The sequence below is a fragment of the Rhopalosiphum maidis genome, chromosome 4 (assembly GCF_003676215.2).
Source record: "Rhopalosiphum maidis isolate BTI-1 chromosome 4, ASM367621v3, whole genome shotgun sequence".
Lineage (NCBI taxonomy): Eukaryota > Metazoa > Arthropoda > Insecta > Hemiptera > Aphididae > Rhopalosiphum > Rhopalosiphum maidis.
The window spans coordinates 43,070,901-43,091,931 of NC_040880.1; the positions used below are offsets into that span (position 1 = coordinate 43,070,901).

A 21,031-nucleotide genomic window follows, 5' to 3' on the forward strand; every position below is an offset into this window, starting at 1 on the left:
TATTATAAAATTTAATGGTGTAATTACGTATTTTTTAAACATTTGATTTTTTTTCAAGTATTCTTATTTTAAATGTTTTTTTTTTGTTGCATTAATACTGTTAATTAATACATTATGTATTAATCTGGAATGATTTTAAGACGACAATGAATTTGAAAATATGTGGATGACTAAAGTAAAAATATAAATTAAAATTTGAGTGAAAAGCTCTACACGAAATTGTTGTTCTTTGTAAACTATTTGAATATTCATACCAAACACGCGAAGGGAATTTAAAACTTTCAGAAATATAGTTATCTAATAATATAGTCTGTAAATTATTCATAACCAGTTGGAGCAATGGACATAAAATCAAACACAAACACATCCTCACCATTTAAGGAGGTAAAAAAGGTAGTCCAAAAAAGCTCCTCAAAAATTTACCAATTTCTGTGTTTGTTCCGAAGTCATTGGTTAAACCATAGTTTGAATTTTACGCCACCTATATAGTGAGTATTGATATACACACATGGTGATATGGGTACAAATAGTAATGTTTATTAATTATTATACAGTACAGTTTATGGGCTATCGATTTTGGTAACGCGATAATACCTATTGTTAATAAATAATAATTATAATATAACCGAATTGCTTCCCCGTAATGGGACGCAAGTTACCGGTCAAGCTTACTATCAGAAATACATAAACCTGTTTTTTGGACGCAAGTAACATAGGAATGCAACCAAATTATCGTGGAGTCTACTGATGAGTTTAATACTTGTTTAATCATAAAATGTGGGTGTTATTCTTATTCATAATATGGTATTCAGTGTTATAGTGGTTACATGACACACGTAGCAGTGAGATAGATCTATAGTTTAAGATATACCCGACCCCAAAGGTTTTTTTGGCCTATACCGTTATATTAACCACTTAAACATTGTCACATACTATTACAGTATTAAGTTCATCTCATTATTGTGCCTTTTAACGCTCATCATTATTTTTTACCTTGACTGATCAAACATTTTAGTATCTACTGTAATAATGTCGCTTTTACTTGTTCGTTAAGAAAATATATTGTATCTAAATCTAATTTCTCTCCTCATTAAGTATTATCATTGATTATCAATGGTACTATCCATAATTATTTTAGGATGAATAAAATAAATGTCTAGATATTCTAAATAGTTATACTGCTTATGATGTACCTATAATGCCTACCATAAGATTTTTTTATTTAATATATAATTATCTGTGACTAGGCTATCTATTAATTGACGAGAAAGAGAATTACATTTTTTTAACATCACGATCGGTAAAAATAGGATACCTAAGTATAGTGTTAAAAACATAGTATAAATATATTATACAAATTATAACCACTTTATTACCGGTATTATTTATTTAGGCTTTGTGTACTTAAATATATCATTATATATATATATATATTTTAAAGATTTTCATCATTGAACGTTATTAATCTACTTTCGATTAAAGTTTAATACGATAAGTTATAAGATCTTAAATAAATATATAATTGAAAGTATGCACACATAACTTCAATAAACTGAACAGTTTAACTTTATAGAAGGTATAAGCGACTCATTTCATATTACATACATTCTTCACTACTTAAATATATATAACAATTAATTCAACAGACAACAATATGTTTTAAAATGTATTTTGTCACATCTAATCGGGACAAATATATTGATTTATAATAAATATAAATATCTTCTATTACTACAAAATACCTATTGAGTCAATAAATCAATTGATAATATTGTATTCATAAAATATATTATCTATACAATAATTTTATTTACAAAATAATATTTTGTACATAGATTTATCAAACATATTTCAAACAACGTTAACGGCCAACTGACGATTTCATCAAAACAATGCAGCTGTCAAAAAAAATACTAACCGAACAAGAGCGAAGTTTCAATATTGACAAGAGATGGTATAATACAACTTGTACTTGTATTGTACCACTTACAAAACGGTAGGGCGCAGATAAAGCGAAGCTCGACAACAAACGAATCATGAAAATCCTTAATAAGAGTATGAGGACTGTGGTTATTTAACATTTCAAATTATATTTAAAAACTGATAAGCATTTAAAACTTATTTTATCAAAATTAAATTTATCTCAACCTTATTTATTTATGAATTTAAATATAATTTTGTATTATATGTGCCTACCTATTCGTGATGGTTTCATAAAATAAATATTAATTTGATATACCTATTACTAGAGTTTGCTCATAAACTATAGTCTATGTATAGAGTAGGTATTTGGTATGCTTATTGTAGATTACAGTATAATTAGTGTATATATTATAATATTGCATGTATATATATATATATTTGTTAATTTTTATTATTATAATGTGATAAAAATAAAAATATGAAGTAAATATGAATTTTGTAATTTTATTGTAATAAAATTAAAGCCTTATCCACCATGACTTCAAATATAATTATTATTTTAAATAACCATTTTTTTTTTAATTATAATACGTTAAATAATTTTCATATTCAACACCATTATATTACCTATACAAATTGAGAATTCATGCCTTATTTCCACACGAAAAAATATTTAGTGGGACCAATATATATATTTTTAAGAATAATTAAGAACATAACACTCACGAAACTTTTATATTTATTAGTTATAAGTAAAAGTGTTTATTATTTTTATCCTATTTATATTTGTTATAAAGAATTTTTGGACGCAATTCTTTCTAATAACATAAATACATAATACATAAATACAATTTACATATACAATACACGCGAACTATAAAATATTGAACTTACAGGTTGTAATAGGTTCCATTCTAGAGGTTCAAATGGTTCGATTTGCAAAGTTCAACACTAGATTTAACTATCTAAACTTATTATTTTCTGTTCATGTTAGAGACTATTAAAACTAGTTTAGTTGAATAATAAATCACATTTTCAGCTATACTCCTGTACCTACTTATTGTATTAAAATTCTTAAAAAAAATAATAATTGAATGGATGGTTAAAGTGACTGATATATAAACAAATAAGCAAAACATAATGTGTTAAAGCATTCGTATATGTATTGAGTAAACTGTGTAACGTGTTAACGTGTATACAAGTAAATTATAAGTTATTGTATTTTGAAACCCGAAATTAAAGATAGGTACTAATTACTTAATATATCTACTGATATCTATATTTAATGGTAAAAATTAAATTAGCTTATCAATGTTTTTTTCCTACCTTTATGAAATTTGTAGTCTACTTACCATTGAAATTCAAAAATATTTTAATTGCTTATATAATTTATATACATTTTATTGCATAATAAATATTCCTAGAAAAAGTCTTAGTATAAAACAGTTGGATCATTAAAAGTTAATTTAATTAATTTACAGAAAATAATGTTAAAAAAATATGAAAACCCCGTTCCAGATGAATAAATTCGAAGTTTCAATAAATCATATTATCAAAGGTTAAATTAGAAATGTTGGATGGTTTTGATGATTTTCCGTTACCCAGCCCAGGTAATATTTTAATATTTTATAGTGAAACTTTACATTGTATTAATGTAATATTTTTATCCTTATTAATTTATAATACTATATTATTGTTATCTATTGAGTGACTATTTTCCAAATAATAAAAATATGTAATTCTGTCAACAATACGTTTAGATGATAATGTCAGGGAAACTTTAATAATAAAAAAAAACTTATAGTGAAAATTATCAGATAGCTTTGAATAGTTTATATAATAGTAAATAGAAAAATGAACGTCATGCATATTTGTAAATGTTACGTAAATGGTGGCATGGGTATGTAAAATTATTGATTAACTTATACTACGTGTATACACGATTGGTTTTGTCATATTAATTTAAGATTAACTGATAGAAATATTTATTTATTTTTTCATGTAAATTTTACACATATTTACACCAATTTCTAATGAATAAAGTTAATAAGCATAATAAGTATAAACTAATATCTAAAGGTAATGATTTATGAATAATGAGTATTTATTACATTTTATACTAAATAATGTTAAGCGAGGTAATAATATATTATGGATTGCATATGAGAATTAAAATTAAGAGTTTTTTTTGTCATAATTTATCATCATCATATGAAAACAGCTATAGGCAATAAACTAATAATAATACATCTGTTATAAAATTTAAATACCAGCTGAATGTATAAATAATATAATATGACACATATTCTTATATTTTAAATTATCTACTCAATTAAGTGTATGAAAACACGGTACATGCTATGTAAAATTATACACAGTTTTCAAATATTAAATTAGATTTCCTATTGTATTCAACTGTTAAGCTTAAATTTATAATATTTTCAGTAATTGATTAAAATTATAACTAATAATTAATACTTGTTTGTACTGTTTAATGAGCATTATGTTGTAGTTGCATGATTATAACATTTCACATTTTTTACCTACTTATTCACAATTTACATTTAAACTTAATATTACTTATTGGTAAGCATTGAGTAATTAATAACAAGTCATAACTCATAACTAGTAATGATAAATATTTAATCTAACCTTAGGAGTAATGATCATTATTCGTTTCTTATATTTGATATTTATTTATTTTCGGAGACAAATATTATGTTGTACAAATCACATCAATATCAAATAGTGAATTAAACAAACAGTACGAAATTTATTCACAAATCACAATCATTAATAAATCCACTGAATAATAATAAAAACAATCTTGGGATTATAGACATTAAGTGTTGTGAATTATGAAATAACTATTTTATGTATATGTTTTCATAAAATCACATAGAAGATACCAATAAGCTACTTTTAAAATTTTAAATTTAAATATTAAATTTTTAAATTATTAAAAATAGTATCAGTTATATACGTGTATCAAATTTATTTTTGTAGATTATAGGCATGTATCTAAATCATTGCATAATTATTTCTCATCGTATGAACACCTAGTTTTCTTAAAGTGGTTTATGGACAACGGACATGCACTAATCACATTTAGAATGTAAAATGTATTGTTCAGTACACACTTATTTATGTCTTTAACTTAACGCATGTATACGAACGTATCTAATTATAAACTAATGAGCTTCTGGAAACGATGCATGAGACTACCTTCCGCTATATGCGCGCGTTATGCAATCGCGATCTCTAAACATAATAATATACAAATTAAAGATGGTAACATTAATATATTATGAGGTTGTGTGCGGTTTATAGGTAATTATATTTATATATTTATAAATATAAAAAAAATTAACTAAAATGCTGCAGAAGTCGATCAAAAATTACTTCTGAAAATAAAAACGAACCGTTGTACGTCTTGTACGTCACATTAATGATCCGCACAAGCAATAATTATTATAAATTTATAATCGATGTCACCTAAGAGGACCGGGTACGCGCTTCACCCGATTCCTCCGACGAGACTTGCCCAAACAGTTGTTGTTTTTCAGTTGACCGTTGACCATGCTCATACGGCAATCATAAGACAACGACGTCGGTTTACTGTGACTATGTACGTTTACGTTTCCGGTCAATACCAACGACTTGACAGGTGTCTGTTTCACGCCATTTTTGTCTTCGAACACCCTGGAAATTCTCGAATAGCTCCACGGTTGTGTGTATGCAGGTACCGCACGCCATTCGTGCAATATGTTATCGTCAAACGATTCGACTAGAAACTCGTCAGTATCATCGTTGAACCTATATTGAAAAAAAAAATTAAATATAAATTTACATGAGCGCCCTTTAGAATCTAAGGATTAGATCATGTGTATTATGATCCGTAGATTCTAACGAGGAAAGAATTACATAAATTACCGTAGCCAGAGAAACCAATCCATATAGACGTGAAGCATTTTATTTTTACAAAAATACACATAAACGGTAGTCTGTAATACAACATATTATATTTACAGAAAAATATTTTAAATAAATTAAATATATATACATTTTATTGATTATAATTTATAAATAATAAATACTATAATAGTTCATATAATTTGTCTATTGATACGTAAGAATAATTTTGTTAGTCCTTGAAACATTTTAAGGTTTGTTAGTTATTATATAAATTCTACTAAAATAAAAAAATGTGATTCATTTAAATACATAATTGTGTCAAGGTTAAATAATTTTGTGCAAATATGCATGTAATCGTGTACCAATTTTTCACAGTAATCACAAATTAAAGTGTAAAACTACGTCAGCTAATATATAAATCAAATACTACATTTTTAGTATTTTAAATAAATATAAAAGCAAGCATCCCTTTTACCGTGTTTACTTCTTTTAATTACTAAATACTAAGCGATCTTTTGTGGGGTCAAGATTTTGTACATTAGATTGCAATTTTAAATCGACATTTGCCGACCTCTTATCGCATCCAGTGCGTTTTATCAAATCATCAACTCGACCAACCAGCACCCTGTATTTGACCGATTTACGGTTCGTAACCATAGTTGTAAAATGATTCTGAAGTTGGCATGACACTGCCCACACTTTGTCATCTACAATTTTCATACCACTGGGGAATTGAAAATCTTCGTCACTCTAAAAAATAATTAATGTATACGATTATAAATTTGCATTTTACACTTTATGCTCAACAAATTCGAAACTTATTTTTCAAATTATTATTTAGTTTTATTTAATATGCAAACAAGATTTTAGTCTTATTAAAAAAAAGTAATTAAATGCTTAGCCCCTGTTGACTTTACAGTTTCATTAAATTAAGTATTATCAAATGTACTACTAGTATTTTTAAATCGTGAGTGAAGAGACAGGAGAAAATAGTCTGTAAAATTTACAATTATTCGCTATTTTCCAGATTTGTTTAGATACAATTTTTGACATAGAAATAAATCAAGAATTTTTTTTTTATTAGAAACTTAAAAATTAATAGGTTAAGAAATGGAATATTAAATCTATACAAGAATGCCCTATATTTAATTTAATGAGTTATTATTAAAATGATAAATATTTTGGGTTAATATATGATGTAAAACGTAACTAATATCTATCTTCGGAGGGGGCCGTGTTTCCTAAATCTGTCGTTAACCTGAGGTTTAAATTTTGGTGTCCTCCGCAAAACTAAAGTTTCAACCTTAATAATTTGTCAGTAATCAATGATGATCCATAAATTCATTCGTCTATATAAGACGAATATAACGTCACTATATAAGTGACCCTATCAATTTTAATATCAGAATCTTTTACAAAGCTTAACTCATATAATCATATTTAAACCGTTATGTTTACAAAAAGTAACTATTTTAAAGTATTATCTATTATTTAATTAATTTTATGAGAGTAGTAAGTTATTATTCACCTTATATATCGTGTGGATGTGTTTTGTTGTAAACGGGTCCTGGCTGTTCCAGCAACCTAAGCTATTGTCCATCGATGCGTATATAAGTACTCCATTGTCTGTCATCACTTCAACACTAGATTGGGTTTCTCTGACTTCCGAGGATACAAAGAATGTACCGGAACCGTCGATTAAACCATTTTGAAATAGCGATTTATTTTGTAATGTATTGGTATACACCCACGACTCCCTAGTGCTAGCGAATGCATGGAAATACAATTTTCGATCGTTTTTTGTTATAGGACCTAAACAATGACATTTTCGAACATCGGGACATTATATGCTGTATAGTCACTATAATAATAATGCCAAATAAATTACCCAAGGCTAATCCTAGTACTCCATCCATTAAGTCAAAGTTAACTCCTTTGATTTTAAAATGAGCTTTATTTGGATATGGGTAGAAATATGCTTGATCTACCGCCCAACTTTCGTCATTTTTTAAATCGTATACGATAAGTTTATACGCAGTAGTATCAGCTATATAAGCATATGTATTACGGCCCTTTGAATCTCTAATATCGATTTCGATGTTAGTAAACAATGAAACGTCTTTTACCTGCGACGATGGAAATTTATATATTTCTATAACATTGATAATGATACAAAATTAAAGACGTCAGTGTATATAACAATTCTTGGACTTAATCATAGAATTCAGACTTACTTAGAACTCTATCGCCATTTTTCAAGTCAAATATTAAAATTTTCGGAGGGCATATGGAGCGAGCTGTCATCTCAAATTGGTCCAATGTGCCGACATCAACAACCCAAAATCGACCGAGATGGTCAATCTAAATACGTATGGATGAATTAATTTTAATCAATTTTTTATTGTTTAATTCGTATTGTTTACTCACTTTGGTTCTAAATACGGAAACAATCGTGTCGTCGCAATTGACCGTGTCTTCCGAAATAGTGTTAGCCTTCCAATTTGGGTAAGGCGCTAATAATACGGAGTTAGCACGATCCCCTGGAACTATTTCTGCGAGCGATGCAGGATTTCCCGGCTTGATACGAGGAATAGTAACGAATACTCGTTGTTTGGAAGCAGAATTTGAATTCGAACCCATATTAAAATATAATTTTCCTTCAGATGTACCTATAGGTCAGAAGAAAAAGTGAAATGTCTAAAATTATTTACATATTATTATTTGCATTAATGAGGGCAATGAGGCATTTGTTATGTTTTACAAAGAATAATGCATTATATAATTAATTATTTTATGCTAATAAAAATAATCATAAAATTTTTTATAATAAATAAATAATAAACATCTAAAATATGTTTATAGTTACATACGGTTGAATCGTAATATTAATAGTTTCGTAATTCACATAGTCAATTATTTCATGTGATATTAAATTTAAACATTCGTGTCATTAATGTCGTTAATATAATAATATAGTCATAAAATCAATTTTTATATTAATTAAATGTACTTAGATAAATACGATGTTCTACTTGTCGGGTTTGAATTTTCATTTTATACGAAATCCATAATTTATTATAATTATAAAAACTTTTCACGGAACTCGTTGCAACAACCAGTCTCCGAAGGTTTCGGGGTTAATTTTAAAAAGAATAATATATTCAATTTTGTGACAAAATAATAATAATAATACGATAACGGTGACAGTTATTTTTTTTTATATGACGAAATAGATTTTTTATTCATAAAATAAAGATTTAAATAGAAAGAAATAATGTGATATACCGACGGATTTTGTTACGCACAGGAAATAAGATAAAGCGTACGCATATTATAATATATATAAAAAAAGTAAACACATTTTTTTCACGTTAATTTCAATAATAATAGTGTATAATCTGTGTGCATGTTATGACCTGTAATTGATACCCACTGAACTAATTGTAAAACAAACGGTTAAAGTGCGAGTGTCTATAATATAGTACGGATTAGTGTTTAAAAAAAAATTGTATACATTTCAACTACGCTTAAATCAATACAAATGCATAAAATATGCATACATGGAAAATATAACCAAAGATTTCGACAAATGGTCTACAGATTGGTAAACAATAATTGAGGGGAGGGGCTTAAGTCTCGCCTAAGATTATTTTTTACTTAATGACCTTGTTTAGCGATAAATGTACTGATTTTAAAATAATGACTGTGTTTTTATATTTTATCCCAGCGTGTACACACGTTTTATAGTAGAAAATAATAATTAACGCATCAATTCTCAATTTTGAGGGTGATTTCTACAAGGGTCATAGTAATTCGAACTAGCCGGTACTTTTTGAAGGTAAAAATTGAAAATTATCAGTATCTACTATTTTCTCAAGTCCAAATCGGTATATATATATAATTTTTTTATTTGCTTGTTCTTAATATACTAATAAAATATTTTTGAAATAATAAAGAGATAATCGTATATATTCTATATAAATTAAAATCTGCATATAATGTAAGAAATATATAACTACATACTTAATATACTTCAGCCCCCTCCCCTATGTACGGCAATGTAAGATGGTGTCTTGATGCAAGTATATACCTGAAAATACCTATGCTAAAATCATATAATTCACTATATATGAGGTATAAGTGTATTAAACAACATATATATTAAATTATATAAAAGTATGTGTACAGTGAACAAATACGCACATTAATGCTTAGAATCATGCCTGTCTGGCGCGAACGCAGGAAAAAATGTTGGGGGGTTTTTGAAAAAAATGTTCATACATATCATACTATATTCATTTGTAGATCAGGTAATTAATTTTTTTGTTCCTGATATTTCAGAGGGGGTTTAAAGTGCTTAAACAGTCCGCGCCTGGTGTCTGCAGAGTGTCGCGTATTGTCTTTTATATTTTATGATTAAAAACGTGCAGCGTATATATTATTCTCACCATGATATTTGTCCACGTCAAGTATGACACAGTTTTCCGGAATGAACTTTCCAGAATTTATGGCTGATTCCCGGTGATTGGGGCTGGCGAATGTGTAGTCAACGTACACCCAGCTGTACTCGACGTTCATCGTCCCTGCGACCGTGCACACGAGGACCGCCGCCATCAACGTCGAAATCAACCCGCTGCCGCCGCAACAGCAACGATATGGCACCATCGTAGTGATTATTTACTACACAAGGAGAGACAATTTAATAAGACGTTATTCGTTAATAATACAGTAGTTTATGTGCCGTACACTATCGTATATAATATAATAACGATATGTGTGGGCATACGAGTAGGTATATACTATATTAGGTACTGCATGTAGGCGGTACTGCAGCCAAAAATCATTAACACGCCGAACCGGAACGAGAAGAAAAAACAGCAAAACGCGCGAAATTACATAATTGTTTATTTCGTATTTAGGCGACATTTATGAAATAGTTTGCTCGGTTCCCGCAAGCGTTATTCTATGTACGAAAAAATAACAATTTCTGATCCGTTATTGCATGCAAATTCTTAAACGCTGTGTCTTGAAAACTGTCCGACATGTTGGACACAAAGTGTATAGATGCTATAAATAAATATAATGTCGCATATGAAAACAAAATTAGCTTTTGAAGAAACCGCTGAAAAGTGCGGACTCGACTTTTGTTTTTTATATTATATATTAAAAATTATTAATTTTTACCTCTTTCTATCCTTACCGAATCGTCGTTTGGCCAAAGCAACGGGATCGTACAACCACGAATCTTAATATATATATATATATAAATGTACTATACAGACACTTAGCGCAGTATAATAATATATATATTAATATAGTGTACCTATATAAACGGCGGCATGTATGCTTATGGCGCATGTTTAATGTGCAATAGCGTATATTATACTATGTATACCCGTAGAACAAGGGGCGGAGAGGTTTGGACATCAATCATTGTGTTAGTACTTTCAAGACCAGCGAAATCGTTGATTCGCAATTATATTATCTATTATAATTGTATACGAAAACACAATGGTCTAAGGCAACCAGATCTATAACGTTAAAAATGGGATTACAATTTAGACGTGTATGTGTGAGGGCCAGTGAGGGCAGTAAAAAAAAAAAAAAACACTTAGCGATAACAGTTTTGGCTAGTTTGTGTCATAGAACTTGTGTTAACAACGATTTCTCACGTATACATGTATGCATAATAATATATTAAAATAAATTAATAAACGCGGTAGTCGCGTGAATCGTACATAATTATTATACGAGTCGATAACACGAAAAGCGGTTTTAAATTGTAATGGCCACCCGGAAGAATTCGTTTAATTAACTTTTGCATAATATAATATTATGTACTGTTTCAAACGATGCGATGATGTTGCACGTTGCTCGTGAGAGCGAATAATTATAGTTATCCGCGAGTGTTTGTATGTAACGGACTCTCGAATACAAAGTCCAATAATGATAAAACCAACACAGATACACAGATACACAATATATTATATTATTGTTAGTTGAACGGAGTAGGAAAATATTATGAGTACATGCACTCATTACATATTATTATGTATACATGTGTGAAAATATATACTTACATAAAAACGTCTTTTAACAAGACTAAGGGTGCACCGATTTTTTTTTTATAATAGTCGACGACGAGGATGAATGAAATTGTTTAAACCGTTAGAAAAATTAAATCATCGTTATATTGTTTATTATTATACGAATATATTAATGTATTTATACGCACTAACTAATATTTGATAAAATATGTGTAAAACGAATTTACTAATACGTAACTTAGTGTGCCTATGGTATAGGCCCTATACGTTTATACACAACGTCAAGACATCAAGTTCCTACATGCAAACGCACAATGTGTGATTTGCTTTAGAGAAGTTTTTCCAGAAATGATAAATTTTAAATAGGTTCAAATCTTTACGTTTCACTAGCGTTTACAAAACAAACAATTCATCAGTTAATCGCTCTAATAACTATTGGGTTTTAATAACAATAAATTAAAAACACTAAAAACAGGTATCATTGAACATTAAACACATAATAAACTAAATAAATTATGCTGTTAATTTATTCAGACCTTGGATCATCAATCTTATGTTAGCTAATTTTATTAGCTATATTAAATTAGATATGAGGTAAACGATCTCTTGGTAAATAATTATAATATTGTTTTATTAGAACTAAATAAATTAAACGCAACTCGTTGTGTATTTGATTAATTTATATTTTATAGGCTATTACACCTGGTATAATATATTTATTGGTGTTCGATGACTGTGACCAATAAATGCGCTTGTAGTAAAATACAAAAAATAGTAGATTACGAAATATTTGTTTTAATTCGGATTTCAGAGTTATGTGTAACACCATCAAAACGTTGTGGACTTAATTTGATTACCAATCCGGTAAAACAGCATGACCTTTAATTAATCTTCATTAATTAGGCGAAAAAGTTTTTAAATCATGGCCGTTTTAAAATAAAAACAAATTTTAACGTTTCAACGCGGGCCCAGTATTTTGAAATTTAAAATAAACGTTAAAATATATTTGTATTATAAAATAATATATATATTTACTAAATGCATTTGTATTATTTAATATGTTGTTGTTGTTGTTTGCAATGCAATTTACTCTAAATACGTTATTTTGTTATTTTGAATAATTATTCGATAAGTTAATCATGTATTTATATAAGTATACTTTTATCCGGATATTTTATTTGCTTCCGATAAATGTTTTTATGTTGTTTTTGAAATAACTGATATAGACTCCCTAGTCCCACGTTTGTTCTAGTTTGATATTCTCTATTTTCAACAATAGAGCCATACGCACGTATGGCGAATTACTTTTTTTTCAGAGATCTTCATCTTATTGTTACCAGTTACGTTTCACATCCATAAGATAGAACCGATGTTAATAACTTGAGTATAATTTAGTGTAGTTGACCTTCTAAATAAGAGTCTGGATTTGAATAGTTTTTTAGTGCAAAATACTCTTGATTATAGCTGTTTTAAGTCTTAACATTACTTATTAGTTATTTTTTAGATATACAAGGTATATAAAGTCAGTTACTGGTTGAAAGGTATAATTTCTACAGATTACCTGAAAATCAGGTAAATGTATAGTTTCTGCTTATACGATCATCTGTTTAGTTTTATTTTGCAGATTGGCTTCAACACTGATTGGTTTTGGTTACTTTAACTTGGATTAAAGCCAACGAAACATGTATATGTATCTTATTTATAATATTTTTTTCATACTTACTAACATGTGTTTGGTAACGACTAGAGTGGACTATCACTACACCTTTTAATTGTAAACCCATTTTGGCACGTTCCTCTTATGTTCTTTAGGAGAATTTTCTAGAGATATTATTATTGACAAATTTATATGACATATATTTAGGAATACTATATCCTCCTAATAACTTTCGTGTACATTGAAAAAAAATGTTCTTTTGGTTGGAATTTTACATAAAATTATTAAAATAAATAAATACTTTATTGAATAGGTATACTATATTGATAAAAATATACAATACCTAATATGTATTAGTATATTTATTAATTTATTTGTTTAGATGCTTTTTGCTTTTAATTTAGTATAGGCAGTTGAAATCATGGTTAAGGTCTTTAACGAGAGAAGATGTTATCGATTTCACCATCAAACACGTTAAAAAAATTAATTTGGTTTTAAATCGATGCTCCGGTCTAACAATAATACATATGCTCGTATATATTTTCGAAATGTAGATTAATAGATTATATCAATTGATTTATACGGTTTTTACTAGATAGCATTTGAAACGAGCGTCTTCAGAAATTACTTCAAATCAGCACATCTCGTAACACGTTAATAAGAATTTGATTAGACACGCATACTTATTTAGTTATATGTTTATATAACAAAGTATAAATAAATCACATGCTTATACTCGGCACTATTAACGTTAGAATTATTATATGCGATCACGTAGGTAGAATCGCGTTACGCCGTAAATAATAATGTACGTACCATTTGGTTTGTATAACTACTTTATATATTACTCGCTCTGATGAGTATGTGTAAATGTGTAATGCCCGTAAAACGAATTCGCCGTATAAAATACAAAAATAATAATCATTGAAATTGCACCGCGTCAATTTCGCTTATTCTCGTCACATTTTATTCATATTAATATGGATACTACGTATTTATATGTATCATGTGTGTACATATTATTATAATTCATAAGCGTTCGGAAATCATTTTACTTTTGTGCAGCGGATCGATGACGAGTCGCATTATATATTATTATCAAAAATTATAGTAAAATGATACAACAATAATATGATTTACACTACAAAATATGAATGATGGTTTTAAACTCTGAGTCGAATGATATATGTATCTATTTATTGATTGTACATAGACAAGTCTTTTTCTAAAAACACTTTTAAGAGTAGTATAAAAAACGGGAAAACCGCAACATCTACTGCTCGAATTTTTATATTTAAATATTTAAGTTCTATAATATATTTAAAATCCAACGACTAAAATATAATTTTTTAATTTTTCAGTAGTTTTTGTAGAAAAACGTCAGGGGATATTAATATTAATGCACGCCATTACGCCAACATAGATTTTTGAAAAAAATATTGACTATTTTTCATATATGTATGTAGTAACTCTATGTAACGTTTGTAATATGAATATTTAATTTTCCGGACCGTTATTACCATTGATTTTTGGCGTGTGTATACTTGAACTCCCGTATGTCCTTAGTGACGTAGATATAGAAAACACATTTATATTGAAGGACAATATTTTGAGCCAATCATCAGGGGTCCTGACCAGGAAATCTGATTTCCCGAAACATTTTTTCGAGCGTAAAAATAACGTATAACCGGTATCATAACAATATATTCGTCGCTATAGTCTATAAGGCTATAACATAAAACAGTATAACACGACATGGTATTACAATAATATATTATTATGGCGTGCCGTGTTTGTTAGCTTGTACATAACAATAATAGTATTGTGTGGGTACCTAAATATGCCGTACGCCACTATAATATACGTGTAGGACGTATAGGTATATATGTTTGTATAGGTTTGAACGGTGCATACATTTATGCATATATAATATATATATAACCTAATAATATCATATCATTATAATGTAATTATGATTATATCAATACGTACATAGATCTAGTTCATATTATAGATAAATGATAACATTGATAACAATGAATCTGCCGCGAATGTCCGTGTTATTACGAATATATCATAGGTCTTAATTCGTATAATAATTACGAGTACAATAATAAGACTATGATAATATGATTTATATAACGCACGTTTGCCGACCGATGAAATTAGATTTCCATTTGTAATATGTTTTACGTGTTTTTTATTTTTCTACATCACAGCATCGCGAGATGGTTTTTACTCTGTTTTCCTCGGTTTTTTCTTAATTGCCGGTTTTTAGTTCTACCAGCAGTACAGCGGCAATTGGATCGTTTACTATTCTTGCTGTGGCGACAGCGTTACAAATGGAAAACGCAAAATAATAAATCGCATCTCGAATTCTTGAACCAATAAATTTATATTAACGGATAAAAGCCCGTCAGAGTTGCACAAAGCGAAATCGCCGTGTTACAACAATAATAAAATGCTCTCGTGGACACAAAACGCGGCGACAGTGTAACAGATAATAACAGACCAACGCCACTACTGGAAACGCAAAAATACGATTTGTATTGAATTCTGAAATTGCGAAATGAAAAAATCGATCTCACACTTTGTTATTATTTTTGATTAACTATACCTAAACGTTGTTACCCGTATAATCGAAATTGTATATTGACACGCGGGCAAATAGAATAATATTATTACAAGGAAACCGCACATTAAAACGCACATGTACTAACCTAACTACCTATACACCTATTATGTTATGATATTTATGCGAGTATGTGACGTATAATCGTATAAACTGTTCATATATATATATATAATATATCAATGTTAGAGTTATTGGATTAAAATCGAAAAATAAATAATAACGTCTAAAGGCTCATAATCGTTAAAATTCAACAACTATTTTTTTTTAAATTGTAATGTAATAACTAATAAGGAATTTTGAGGGTCACATAGCACATATTATTAAATATTTTAATAAATAAAATAACAATAAATTATTTCCTGACGTAATAAAAATCATCTTCATCATTAGTTACGCGTACAAAAGAAGTATTGAATTTTTAAACACTATAATGTAATCGTTCACCTTTTCTCATCCACTACGAAAATATCATCACCTCCCAAGAAACTAAATATAGTGATTTTTATAAATTCGCATCACGACTCCCTATAAAATTAAATTATATTTTGTATGAAAATAAATATAGGTATTAAGTTAAGAGTTTACGATCTAAAAAAACTAAGTTGTTATAATCGCGGTGTTACTTCCTTATTTATCAACAATAACGCGTTATTATGAACGAAGGAATACAATATTTAAAATAAACGTGTTTCAAACAAACTTATTTTGGTCTACTTATTTCTGTATTTAATGTACCTATGATAGTTGAAAGTTTGGAATACCTTACATTTATATGGGCACATAATATCGCGGTGTAAATATATTAAATTTATCTCTACGAAATATATGAGAATATACATTCTGTGTAGGTATAAACGTGTTCAATTTTAAAGAGACTGTTATTAAAAATTTAAAAATGATTGGATATTTAATTAATATTAGTAACAATACTAATACAAGTATAACACAAATATATTTTTATTTATTAAAACCATTTCGCAACCTGCAGATCATTACATTTATAAGTCATAGTATATATATATATATATATATTGCATAGTGAAATGTAAAGATATAAAATAATAGTTTAGACTTCGATTAATAAATATTTGTCTCAATAATTGTTCCGTTATTGATGACCAAATACATTTAACTAGGCCTATATCGGGATTTAAATAGAAAAATAAATTGACAATTGTAATATGTATGATATAAATTAGAAAACACTGAACATTTATTACGTACAGTATAATGCTATAATAGCGCTTGAAAACCATACCTACTTCTAACTGTAAGTCTGTAACCCTGTAATCAGCTATGGTAACTCGTAAATAGTTATACTACACACGTCATAGAGGTAATAGTAAAATGTTACGCTGTTATTAAGTATTATTTTTGTAACAATAACTAGAGAGCTCTTGGATTCGTTTATTACACATGATGTTACAGGCATAGGTAGGCAGTAGGTATACACGTATAATATATATATATATATATATATGTTTACCTATGTTTATAATAGACAATAGTTCATCACCATATCCGTATTAAAAGAGTATTATCATTAAAAATTACATACATAACTAAAATATAATTATTTACTGATAATCAAGTTCAAGTTTGATAAAAAATGAAAATCGTCTAACTTATTTCAATAGATTTCTTAACATATCCAAATTTTAAATACCAATGTGAATGGAAAATAATATTATCGTATAGAAAAGACAATCTTGTTTATGTAAACCTCATCAAATGTGTTTATTTTACGCAACGTATATTGTTATTATACATTAGAATTTAGACTATAATAAGACTAGTAATTACACCCATAAAGTTATCTGCAAAAGAAAGAAATAATGAGTGTCATAGGTAAAAGTAATTTATTAATAACTATTTTTGTAATTAATTAACATACATATTTTTAATTGATATATACTTATTTTTGAAATTATACATTAAAATCAGTATAAGAACCTATTCAAAAGGTCATAAAATGATTTAAAAAATGTTATCGTTTATTTTAAGTGTTATGCTTAATTATGTATATGAAATATTTTTATAAACACTATAATATTATAATTTAGTAATTAATATTTTATATAAATTATAAATAATTTCATTTTTGGGATTTGCAATGCGAATAATGTGTGTATATAAGTATATTATTCTTTATAAGGTAGACTCATAAAGTAAAAATTCTTTTTTCAAAATTTAACTCATAGGTATTGGTTTGTTGTACTAAAATAATTTATTTTGATGTTTAAGCTAAAAATAATCGTTGTTTTATCGCTTTTAAATTTTTGTATATCAAAGTAAAGCATACTAAAAAACTTATCGTTCGCAACACAAGCAAAGCCGATAAAAATAATTGAATTCTAATTTTTACTTAAGAACAATGCGATTTTTATTTAAATGATTATCAATCCTTTTTTAACGAACTACCAACTCGTAAAATATGGCAAAAGTACGAATGATTAAATTTTAAATTAATGTGGACTTACATTTGTATAATTTATTCTTGTAGTTATCACGTGTGGTACTATTTATAAACATTAAACACCACTTAATAAAAAAAAAAAAATTAAATTTTATTGAATTTCGGAAAATACACTAAAATTAGTTAAATTACATTTATTCCAATTATATGTAAACATTATGTTCACTACGATGTTGATTGTATAGTACTAAATGACCGTTAACTCCGACTGAAACCCGAGCGAAACGTAAAAAGTATTTTCCCTCCTTTTCCAATTAATCAGCATTCGGTTTGCGAGTAGGGCCTGTTTTGTGTTACAATTGTCTGTGTATATATGACTAATATTATTTTACGTTTAACCTGATATCTCTTCTAAACATCTTTTAACCATTCGCATACCTACGTCATTTATATAATCTATAATTAACAATAATACCTATAGTAAAACTATATTTTTATTAACGGAATAGTTCATGAAATACGTTATAATTTGAAGTTTGGAACTACAATATCTGAATACATAGGTACACCATTAGACAAATTCTTGATATAAAACCAGTTTGTTGTTAATCTGCTTACAGACTGGACTTACACCATAAATTATTATAATACCTATGATATTATATTATACATTATTTTTCGGAATAAAGTAGTTTATGCATAAATACCTAATCTATAAGCTATAACTGCATATAGCTTATAATTTACTACATCGTACATATAAGCTAAAATAGAATATATCTAAATGTAAATAAATTTACTTTGTGACTAAGCTGTTGAAGCATATGTGGTATATAAAGTATATAATAGAATCAATAATTTAAAAAAAAAATTGTAATTTTCTATCTGAATACCTCTATTTTTTGAGCATAAAAGAAGTTTATATTGAAATTTGAAAATATAACATACTTCAATACTCTATGATGAACTAACACACACAAAAAAAAAAAAATAATAATAATAACTTATTATATTTATAATTTTACTGAATAAATCTTAATGTTGCGGTACGTTATTATTAATGTTTAAATAATTATAACTTATAAATATTTTTAACAATACAAACAATATATTTATAAGTGATCATCAAATATTAAAAATATAACTTGATTAAAAATACTTATCAGTATATCGATTAATTAAAATATTGAATAACAAAACTATATTTAAAAAAAAACTTCTTGATATTTTCTTCACTATACAAAACAATATTGATTTATAAAATATATGATTAAAGTATGATAATAATTATATTAATCATCGGTTGCTAAGGGTAACCTTACGAAAATTCCGATTAAAAAATAATAATAATAATAACAACAGTAGGCGTGATCTAAATGTTACGTAAAGGTGGCGTCACAAAATTGATTAGAAAAAAATGTTGTACCAGCCCCAAGACATAAATATATGTTAAATGTTTACTATAATATTATAATATAGGTACCTATAATAGTATATATTCTATTTTTCTATTTCTTTTAAATAAAATGATAATAATTTTAATTAAAATGAAGATTAAATTAATTTTGCGCATACTTTGCATTTATGCAGCGAAATTATTTATAAGGATTATTAAACTAAAATAACAAATTAATATAAATTAAATTCCCCGATACATTTAAATTAAAAAAATATTAATTTAAAAACCAGTAGATATTTATGATAATATAATTTTTTTTACATTATACTTATAGTAACATTTAAAAAATTTAAAGTAGTAAAGCTCAGAAGATTACTTACTAGTTACTACTCAGAACTCAGTTTGTTGAATAATTTATTTTCTACTTATACATACTACTAAACTTACTAAAATGGAAGTAAAACTAATGTTTTTCTTTTCAAATGATTACGTAACAAAAATAAATCGTGACTAATTAAATAAAAACATTTATAAAATATAAGAAATACATTTAATAGTTAGATTATTTATCACTACTTTACTAAATAATAAGTAGTAAATATTTATTATATATTTTCAAAATTTAACACATAAAATATTAAATCTAAGTACATTAGAAATTGTGTTTACTACGTCTTATCTAGAACTGTATTAGAACTGTAATGTATCTTACTACATAAACATTTTTACATATCTTGTATGTGTGACGTGTGTAAGTGCTAAAAAGCACAGATAAATTTATTTATTTTTTCTCATTTTCAAAAATTGAAAAATGACTCAATGTCAAATATCGCACAATACATGCGCTTGAGTTATATACATATTATTTTCTCGAGCATATAAGTAACATATTCTTTATTCGTGTCTTAAATTATTTAGTTTTTAAGTAAATATTTTCATTATTCAATAAATACCAACAATTGTTACGTCTAAAATAAAAAATTAGCAATGGATCTAGGAAATAGCTAAACTATATTGTTTATTTATTGCACGTGCTCAT

The 21,031-nt window shown here is 27.0% G+C and overlaps 1 protein-coding gene across 2 annotated transcripts; it reads right to left on the reverse strand.

The window, feature by feature from the left end:
- Positions 1-4,888: 4,888 nt before the first annotated feature.
- LOC113555947 (protein yellow-like) lies at positions 4,889-18,824 on the reverse strand. 2 transcript variants are annotated; one of them, XM_026960591.1, is made up of 8 exons: positions 18,658-18,824; positions 10,287-10,518; positions 8,266-8,507; positions 8,073-8,199; positions 7,727-7,990; positions 7,367-7,650; positions 6,393-6,588; positions 4,889-5,731 (listed from the first exon to the last, which is right to left on the reverse strand). In XM_026960591.1, exons 2-8 carry the CDS (start codon positions 10,501-10,503, stop codon positions 5,415-5,417), a joined length of 1,647 nt encoding a protein of 548 aa, XP_026816392.1. In that variant the 5' UTR covers positions 10,504-10,518; positions 18,658-18,824; the 3' UTR covers positions 4,889-5,414. The 2 variants fall into 2 exon arrangements, with proteins under 2 accessions (XP_026816392.1, XP_026816391.1); XM_026960590.1 differs by lacking the exons at positions 4,889-5,731; positions 18,658-18,824 and adding an exon at positions 11,039-11,056 and having other exon boundaries at positions 6,045-6,588.
- Positions 18,825-21,031: the final 2,207 nt, after the last annotated feature.